Source organism: Papio anubis, chromosome X (genome assembly GCF_008728515.1).
Source record: "Papio anubis isolate 15944 chromosome X, Panubis1.0, whole genome shotgun sequence".
Lineage (NCBI taxonomy): Eukaryota > Metazoa > Chordata > Mammalia > Primates > Cercopithecidae > Papio > Papio anubis.
Window position 1 is genome coordinate 6,736,452 of NC_044996.1, and position 10,222 is coordinate 6,746,673.

Below are 10,222 nucleotides of genomic sequence, written 5' to 3' on the forward strand. Positions count from 1 at the left end.
CACAGATTTCTTCCACAAGTACAACATACACAATCCAATCCATTTGTTTCAGTGACAGCTAAATAAATATTCGGACCCACACAATAAATAATAAGCAATGAGCTTTTGTGGAAAGGCACCTGACTTGGAAATAGGCAGATGTGGATTTCTGAGCAAGCTCTACTACCAACAGGCTGTGTGAACTTACATGTGTCACACAACCTCTCTAAGATTGAATTTGCCATTCAATAAAATGGCAAGAACACCTGAACATTCTAACTCACAATGATCAAATGAGATAGCATGTGGAACAGCATTCCACATGTTGGAAAGGTTCAGACAAAATGTCAGTTGTTGATGCTGCAGGCTCTGGGGTCAGCTCCATCTATGCTGAAACCTGGATTGCATCACTGAGTGAGTGCCTGTGTGATTTCATTGCTTCATCTGTAAAACAGGGATCATAACAGGTCCTATCTCAGAAAGTTGTTGGAAGGATTAAATGAAATTGAGTCCTTCCAGAATTTAGTTCAAGCTTGTGGCACAGAGTAAACATTCAAATTATAGTAGCAATGATAATGTTGAGTTCCACCACAGGTGAAACACACACACGCACAACACACACACACACTCAAAAAGGTTTCTTCAAGTTTGGTCTTGAGTTCTTTAATCAGTAACATTTCTTTCCATTTATCAGTAAGCAAGTTTTTAAAATCTCTCTTTATCCCACAGCAATCAGAAAAAGAAAAACAAAATTACAAGTAAAAAATGTAGTCACTGCAGCAAAAATTGTTTTGTCTACATGACAGGCTAATCAAGTATATGGCAGTTTTCCTCTTTGAGGTATGACCTACAGTTACAAGCTCTTAAGGCCACAGCTCTAAATTGTTCCAGAGAAGGCCATTTCATTGGACTTCTACAGTTTTGAAATTGTGTTAAATAAGTGCAAATTTTGCATGCAAAAATAATCTTAGCTAAGAATAATGGGCATTTATTTCATGTTAAAGGTTAGTACATTAAAACCATTTCTATTCAGTAATAATTAGCCTGTTTAAATACAATATAATTTGTATCCATCTACAGGATGCTTAAATGTATGGAATCTCATTTATGTCTATAATGATGGATTCATTTTCGAGGCAGTCATTTTCTATCTTGATTTGTATATTTTAAAGTTGTTAAACGCTTGACTGAATCATTAACAAAACAATTCATTTATCATTAAGCTGATTTCTACCATGAGATAATTTTCTTCGGTGTCCAATAGATGTGCCTCTTAAGATTTACTGAGAGCTTTCATTCTTTGGAGGGTTTGGGGAGTTGCGGAGGAGACCTTACTAGTGAATTTCACCAACTTATATTTCTCCTACCCACACATTCCCTTAAGAAACACAACCCCAAATGGTTTGTTGAATGAATGCTCAAACACACGGGAGAATGCATACTGTACTAGCAAAGAAAACAGACCATAGGCAGTCTGCCTTTTAAGAGACCACAGAGGGAAAAGGGGAAAGATAAATAGATGGAGGTAGAGACCAAGAAACGCTGGGAATCTCTAGGCCTTATTCAAAACAGGACTTCCCCTCCCCTTACCCCACCACAGCCCTAGCATCTCCAAGTTGGCAAAGATTGTGTCCCCCCATCTCCACACCTTCCCATCCATAAACAGTCCTGTTCCGCTCTTCTGGAAGATTGTAGCTAACGAGGCCTCAGAAGACCTGTGCTCACAGAACAGGAGGAGGCAGCCGGGTTGCTGCAGTGCATGGGCCATGCCCGGCTGGAGCTGAAACAGTTCACTTTTGTCTAGAAAGCAGCCCCCCGCCCCTTCTCCAGTACTGCCCCGCCCTCGTAAGGTCGAGGAAAACTGGGGAAAGTGCAGTTCAGACTGCTGGGGCAGGCCCTGGGGCTGCCTTTACCCTAGGAGGAGAAGCCTGGCTGACACATGGCCCCTTCTCTGCCTTGACAGCCCCACACAGACCTTTGAACTTTCTATTTATATAACAGTTTAGTGAGTTTAAGTCTCTTCCTGTATAACTGCCCGTTTGCAAGCTTGCCTCTAATTAGGCTATTTGTGAGACATCACATAAAAACTACAAACAATTGATGCTGTCCCTTGCAGTGAGAAGCCAGCCACTGTCACAATCACTTTACAATTATAACTAGGCTTTTGAACGTTCTGATTTTGCTATCATGGTGGTTTTCTTTTCATTTTTTTTTTTTTTAATTTTTAAGAATGTGTCCCTTTGTGTATTTTCTGTATTTTCTTTCCTTTCCTTCCTTCCAATGAAGGAAAGGTAAGCATCCCCACAAAGAACCTTGGCCTGTCACAAAGCAATAACTAATCAATACTGGGTGGGAGGTACTTACAGAACTGAAAGGCCCTCTGAATTTGCTTTTTTTTCCCCCTCTTAACTGGGGATTAATGACATCATTACATGATCTTCAGTCACCTCAATAATTCATTTACTTGGTTACCAAAAACAAGACTATGGAATGATTTAAATGAAGAAATTTGATTTTTTTAAAATTTATCTTTTTCTTTAAGAGCAAGTGATGTCTTTCATGCACACAGACAGACATCTGTGCCATCTTTTTTCTTTCACAGAATGGTTTATATTAAATTCAAACTCAGGTGAACATTGCTCATTCATTCAGGAATCTTAAAGAACTTGAGCTTTGGCCCTTTAATCGAGTCCAGAGCATGACCCATTTAGTTATTCTTGCAGTTTGTGAAACCCAGTGGTATGTTCCATTAGGCATGTGAGCATTCCCAAACACTGCCCATAACATGCACACTGCAGCATCATTAGTACTCCATCCTTTCCATTTACATTTGTCCTAACAAATGTGTGTGTTTATAAATGGGCACACACTTTTTGTTTGTTACAGTCAAATGTTTGCAAATAACACATATGCCTTTGTATGTTATGTCTAGGAAAATGAGTTCGTTTTTAAGCTGTCCTGATCCATTTATTGTCAGACATCTAGGGTTGCAGTAGAGATAGCTCAGAGCTTACTGCTCCACAAGTGAATGTTAAGAATAAATTAAAGGTAAATAAGATCATTAACTTTGCTGGTCTTTCTTCCTTTCTTGGCCTTCCTGGGGGGTTGGGGGTGTGGGGAGTGGAGGCCATCACTTTAAGTAGCTATTTACTCCCAAAGAAGGCACGTAAACATATAATGAATATGTAACTGGCATGCTCTGGACTTCCAAAGAGAAGTGGGAAAAGACAATGTCAAGCTTTTTAGTTCATCCACTATTGTCACATTTATTTTCCTTTTCTCTGTGGAGCTGTATAAAACACAGAAGCACAACCACATTACAGATTTTTATAAACAGAGATGCATAACGAAGTGTGCCACTCATGAGCAGTAAGAAGGAGAAATTTTCCTGGATCATGTACAGAGGGAAAGGACAGACTTATTTATGCAGATGCGTTACACTAATTAATCAGTATTTCACATAATATTCTCGAAGTGTCCAAGTCTATGCTCCTTAACTGATGTGGCTCAGTTAGGGATCTGGAGGAAAAAAAGGTTTTGCATTTTCCTTAAGATAAGAAAAAGAAAGCCTCCCACAGGGGTGAGGGAGCCTATCATTTTTTTTTAAAGAAATCAAACATAAAAGAGTCCATCCCCTTTAAATATGCAATTGCATATGCATAAGATTAAACCGGAATTAATATAAAAAATGTTTCTAAAAACCTAATACCTTGTATATGTTTAACATTTGAACTATACCCATGAAATTAATTATAACAATGTCTGTTAAATTAACGATGTAACCCACACCATATATTAGGCAAATTGTATGCAAATAGTAGTGCTATGGTTATCAGTTGTCTGCAAAATAAATTAGTGAAGCAGAGTAAAGGCTGTGTGCAGGAGCATATCTAATTGAGCAATAATTTTATTGTAATTTTTACTTTCAAATAACAGCATTTTTTAATGTAACAATGTATTTCTACAGAGCTGATAAAACCGTGGTATCAAAAACGCCTTATAGATTAATACTGACACAGCATAATTTGTGCTTCAAGGATTTATCCGGAATTGCTGTAAAATAAAATGTATTTAAGTTCTGATTATCTTGGATTTGCAACTAAAGGAGGCATGATTGGCATAATGAAGCTGTTGGCTAAGCATATGACCCTTTTTTAAAGAAGGAAATTGCCTAAAATATCACATCAACAGGGGAAATCCTTGTAAAAATACACAGCATTCATAACCAACGGCCGCTAGTAGTTTAACATTGCAAAAGATTTTGCACTATTGGTAGGTACTACAGATCATTCTAAATACATTTTAAAAGGCAATAACCAAGAATGCAATTTTAAGCGGTTACCACTGAGCCCCCTCCCTATCTAATTCCTTAGACTGCGGGGGGAATCTGATATGTTTAAATACTATGACAAATAAACTGTGATAATGTTTGTAGTAAGTGAAGTTTTTAAAAAGTTAATAGATATGTATATCAGTATTTATGCACACGCGCACGCACATCTCTAAGACAGTAACAACTTTCCAGCTCCCCAGTCACCTTTCTACCATCTTTCAAAATGTCTCAGCGACAAGTTTAGGGTATTTTGTGAAGAGCTGACTCAACCTTTGAATCCGAGCTGGATGCCCATTACAAAAAACTACGGCTGCCTCCCAGTGGGAGGCCGACGGGGGTCCAGCCGGTAATTAAATGTGCATTGACATCAGAGCTGCGGACTTTGGGGGCCAACTCCGAAAACCCTCAGTCTTGAAAGCCAAGCGCCGAAGTCGGCCCCGAACCAAGGTCCCCTGAGTGGTGGCCCCCAAAGCCGCTGTTCCACCCAGGAGTGCAGGGGACTTGGGCTGAGTCGGCAGAAGGAAAGGTGTGCGCGCCGCGCAGCGCAGGGATGGAGGTGGCGGCAGCGGGGGCGGTGGCCACCAAGGAAGCAGAGGGCAGCCGGCGGCACCTGGCCGTTGCCTTTCCCCCATGGCCGGCCGCGAGCGTTGGGCACCTGGAAAGTTGAGGCATTTCGGGCGGGCGGCATCCGGGGCTCAAGGAGGCCAGACCCGCGAGCCGCTCCGAGAGAAAAGCGCCTGGGAGGTCGTGCGGTTCAGCTCTCAGGCGGCACCGAATTCGATGTGAGCCAAATGCAACTCTTTAGACTTGGAGCGCAAAGCGACGCTTTAGGGTCCGCATCCCTCCCTCTTCCCGCACCTCCCCCCACCCTGGCATCCGACCTAGGAGTCAGCGCGGCCGGGGCCAGAGGTGGCTGAGAGCAAGTGGGAGGGAGTCCGGGGCGCCCCCCACGACAGCTCCAGCTCCTCTTAACAAAGGCGAAAACCTCAGACTTCGCCAGGAGACTCGCTCATCAAAGGAGAAGGCAAAAATCAACACCTACCACTGCTGCTCCAAGTCCCAGTCTCTGAAAAAGTCGAATAGATCCATAGCGGTCGGGCGGCGGCGGCGGGTGGGCGCCTGTCCCTGATCGCAGCGGGTCGGCGCGACTCTCGGCACAGCTCGCTGGCGGTTCTCGGCGGCCCGGCTCTCCAGCCCTCCCGCCCAGCTAAAAGTGTGCGGGCCGCATCGGCAGCAGGGGCGGGCGCTGGAGATGCCTGGTCTTGCGCTCCGGAGAGGCAGCGGCGGCAGTGGCACTGGGCGGGCAAGAGCCTGGTCGCCCACTCAGGTCCGCTCGGTCTGCGGTAGCCCGCGCACCCAGCGGGCCCGACGCTGCGCGCGGCAGCCGCTGCGGGCCTCAGGCGGCTGGGCCGCCCGCCTGGCGGGCTGCGGGCCGGCGGCGGCGGCGGCGGCGGCGGGGCGGCCGGGCAGAGGCAGCGACAGGCGCAGCGCGGCAGCCGGGCGGCAGCGGCGGCGGCGGCGGCGGCGGCAGCGGCTGCACAGGCGGCGGCGCATCGCGGCAGCATCACACCTCTACACACCACAGGCGGAGCCTGGACAGCTCGAAGCCGCGACATGGAGCAGGCACGTTATCATCCCCGGATCTGGCAGGGGCTTGCGGTGCCCGCCCCCGCCGTTCAGGAACCCCCTCCCACCCCCCACTGTCAAAATCAGCTAGTGGGAGCGGCCACAGAGCTGAGGACCCGGACCCGGACCCGGACGCGGATCCGGACCCGGGACGCAGGGGCCGCCGTGGCAGGGATACAGGAGGTGGGCTGGCGGGACCCGGACGCTGGCTTGGGGAATGCGACCCCTCTCTGAAACCCAGCCCACCCCCCGCCCCACTGGGAATTAGTTTCGATCTAGAAAAGACAGCACAAACAGCCCTGGGGTTGAAGGTCGCCCCCTGTCACCTCAAGCACAGCTCCTTGAGCCCCCAGTAGTGGAACAAACTTTTGCGGGCCTGAGCATCCCTCAGGTCTGTAGTGCGTAGCATGCGGGTCCAGGAAGGAGAAGGCGGTCACCTTCACCGTCCCCGTGGCTCCACGTGCCCGCACCCAGGCCCTCCAGGCATGCCTTTAGGCGCGCACCTAGTAGGTCGGCGAGCTGTAGGCCCTGGATTCAGTGGGCTGCAAGGATAGGAACAAATGACTGCCCTTGTGTGGTCCTTGAGTTCGGGGTTGGGACACTGTTAAACTGGGTTCCACTGTCACTTTCCTCGCACAGTCACCAGGTGCCTTGAGCAAAAGACTTCTGCACGCTCTTCCTCTGAGAAATGGGAAAACCACTGGGTGTGTGCCCAGTATCCCACGCACCGGCTGCCCATCTCCCTTCTGGCCTGAAATTCTCTTTCTGCACGTGGAGGGTTTAACAGAGCCTCCTACTCCCTTCAACCTCCACCTCTGGTCCAGGAAGGGACCCCAGGAAGGGGTGGATCCCTTTAGCCAATTCCCTGGAGGGAAAGGTTCCCTGGCCTCCTTGCAGAGAAAGGCCTGTGGGAAGGGGCGGGACCGGTTTCTGGCATTTCAGGACATGAGCATTCTGGAGTCCCGGGCATCTAATTTGCCTTCTTCGTATCGTTATACAGAGGGAATAGTATTGGCATATTATTCAAATCCTAAGGCTAGAACTCTCTTGGGAAGGACAGTAGCCTGAACCCTGACAGAGCAGGGTGCCAGTAGCTCTCTGTGTGACTCCAAGCAAGTCACTTATCTGGGCCTCAGTTTCCCCATGAAACACCCAGCAGCCCTCTGGGTCATACTTCTCTGACATTCTCCCTTCTATTTGAATATGCTTCTACAGTATTATCTCATATTACCAAAATCATCCAAATAGCTTTTAACTTCATTTTTTTTCCCTGAAGAAACAGAGGCCCCAAGACATTAAAATACTCAAGATCTGATATTTCCCCTAGAGGGGGATCCCAGATTAGAACCTAGAACCTGGGAAGCTCTTCCAGGGCTGAAGCCAGTAGAAGGTGCCTCAGCTCCAACCATGAATGACTTCAGCATTTGAGCTACAAGGGACCCAGGGTCTGGTCTCTTTCACATTGTTTTATGCCGGGGGAAAAAAGCACATCATTAACATAGAGAAACAAGGCTCTGCAACTCAAGCATCCAGTGGGACTTTGCTTAGATTTCTATTTACTTTGCATGGGACCAAGTCCTCAACAGATACTGGTTGATTGATGGAAAATCAACCAGTGGGCAGCCAAGGGGAGACTACATCTCAAAGTGACTTGTAGATTTGGCTACCTATAAACTCGGATGGTCAAAAAGACTATGGAGAAACAGTTATTGGCAAAAATGGTGCTGGGGATTTTCAAATTATCTCTGTGCCTTGTTTATTCATAGAATTCTAGTATTCGGCCCTATTCTGAGAGCCCTTAAAGCAACAAGGACGGCCTCGCTCAGATCTGTGGCCCACAACCTTTATGCCTTCAGTAAAAAATCCTCAAATTGGATTTGATTGCTAATGATTGTTGCCAGCATTAGTACTTGATCTGCTTGAAAATCCTTACAGGAAAGCCAGAACATCTACAATTAACATTTAAATGGTGATTATGGTCACTTTATTTCTGGTTTACTTTTCTCACAAAATTGTATTTAATGGGGAAAGATAGAAAAACAAATAGTATGCTAAGCAAACAAATTTTCAACAGAAATAAAGCTTCCCCTTTAAGAGTTCCAGCCCCCCATCACTCCACTGGTGCACTTTCTTCCCAATCAGCAGGAGGACCAAGCAGAAGCAGAAGGAGCCAGCAAGAGGCAGCACTATGAACAGAAGTGCCTGCGGGAAGGAGAGAAGAGACAAGCGGTGCCAGCTGCTGCTTCAAAAGAGGGGCAGGGGCTTTCCCTTCCTGAGATCAAAACCAAGCAGGAAGGTTGAGTTGGGTAGAAGGAACTCCCACTTCCTAGCCACGCTCCTCAAACAGAGATGAGGCTAAGACAAGCAACACTGAAGGGGCCAGGCTGTCCCTGAGGTCTCTTGGCCCGGGCCTGGCACCTGCTCACTGAGCATCAGCTACTGGGCAAGATAGAAGCTTTGTCTTCTCTGATCCAAGGTGTGTTTTTTCCCTTCCTCCTCACTCTGTGCATCTCTGGCTGTGATGGGGCCAGGGGCCCAAGAACTCAGCTCTTCAATGAATCCTCAAATATTCGGGCAGGATGCTGGATCCGAGCCATGCTTCCTCCACCAAAAGCTAGCAGGAGGGAGGAGAAAGCACTTTGCATGGAGGACAGTAGCAAGAGGAAATAAAAAGGCTATCTGGAGGGAGGGCCCACTGCTGCTGTCATACTGGGATCATCTAGCTGTCATCTAGCCTGTGGTGGGGATTCAGTTGCTTCCCTCTCATTCCACTCACTACGGTATCTTAGCTAAGCTGGAATATTCCTCCTCACCAGCCTAATGCCCCTGTTTTGGCTGGAAAAGCTCCTTTCTTACCTAGCAAAACCCACCTCAGGCCCCAGTTTCAGAACTCTCAGTTCAACCGAATATTTTAGAAACTGCAGGCACAACCTTCTCTCCCTCTGATTCTTCTCCCTCTGTTGACTTCTCCCATTCTGACTGCCTCCCCTGTCCCTGCCAGTGCCTCACCAATTTCCCCTAGTCACAAAACCCCAACCAAAAGGAACCTACTGGGAGAACCCATGGGCCAACAGAAAGCCATCTTTTCTGACAGGAAAGGATCAAAACTGAGACTCCATGACTCAATCCATTGAGATAAAACCAGAAATTGTTTTTAAGAAGGATTGGTTTTATAGAAATGCTGATTTTCAGATTTTCTAAAGTGAGATTTTTGACTTGAATTACTTTTAAAGGAGTTTAATTTGTAGTCTCCAGGTACTAATCTTTGTTTCAAAGAACTTGAAATCCTCCATTTGTACAATTGTACTAAAGGCAATGTCATGTAGATTCGGGTAGATAGTGTCTAAAAATTAGGATTAATTTAAGAAAGTTGCACTGTGCATGTCAGTTACAGGAAATGAACAAATTGACAGCGTGTGATACATGTGTCATTGTGTCACACCACAGATTTCCACTTAAAATATGAAGCATTTGTTTCTGACCTGGTATGCTGTCAGGCTGACTTACTTTCTAGGAAGAACTTATGATCCAGGTTACAGTTCATTTGGGGAAGCTTGCTGTAAAGAATTCCATGGACACCATGGGGACTACCACCTTTCATAACTGTGGCTCCTCTTCTGACAGAACCACTTGGTGCTGCTGTGAGTTTAGAATGGAGTGACATGACTCTGAATTTGGGGCAGTTTCCACACATGGGCTGCAATATCCAGAATGATCCTTCTAAAGATATACTTCAATTTTCTTTTTTTTTAATTTTTTTTATTTTTTGAGATGGAGTCCCACTCTGTCACCTAGGCTGTAGCGCATGGGCAGTGGTATGATCTCGGTTCACTGCAACCTCTGCTTTCCAGGTTCTCCTGCCTCAGCCTCCTCAGTAGCTGGGATTACAGGGACACGCCACTACGCCCAGCTAATTTTTTGTATTTTTTAGTAGAGATGGGGTTTCACAATATTGGCCAAGCTGGTCCCGAACTCCTCACTTCAAGTGATCCACACACCTCGGCCTCCCAAACTGTTGGGATTACAGGCATGAGCCACAGTGCCCAGCCTATTTCAATATCAGTTCTCCCTAGAAACTGTAAGCCTCATGAGGGCAGGGCCTGAGTCTATGTCGTCAAAGCCCAGGATGGTATCTGACACATACTAGGCCCTTCCAGGATCTATCTAACCAGCCTCTGTATAGGTAGCAATCTCAGGAGTTGATTTCAAATTGGGTCAGGACAATTCTCTGAACTTCCTGAATATGCATATGTATTTTTTTTTCACAACTCCTGTTTCTACCAT

General features: G+C 46.4%; 1 protein-coding gene across 5 annotated transcripts in view; it reads right to left on the minus strand.

The window, feature by feature from the left end:
• Window positions 1-5,718, minus strand: part of AFF2 (AF4/FMR2 family member 2) — a 494,138-nt gene extending 488,420 nt beyond the window's left edge. The window contains exon 1 of one of the 5 annotated variants that reach the window (XM_031660490.1): window positions 5,355-5,718. In XM_031660490.1, the coding sequence (XP_031516350.1) occupies window positions 5,355-5,401 (47 nt within the window). In that variant the 5' untranslated portion in view covers window positions 5,402-5,718. The remainder of the gene's footprint in view (window positions 1-5,354) is intronic. The other 4 variants (XM_017953742.3, XM_017953743.3, XM_009198407.4 and 1 more) reach the window with 4 other exon arrangements.
• Between the last annotated feature and the right edge of the window lie 4,504 nt (window positions 5,719-10,222).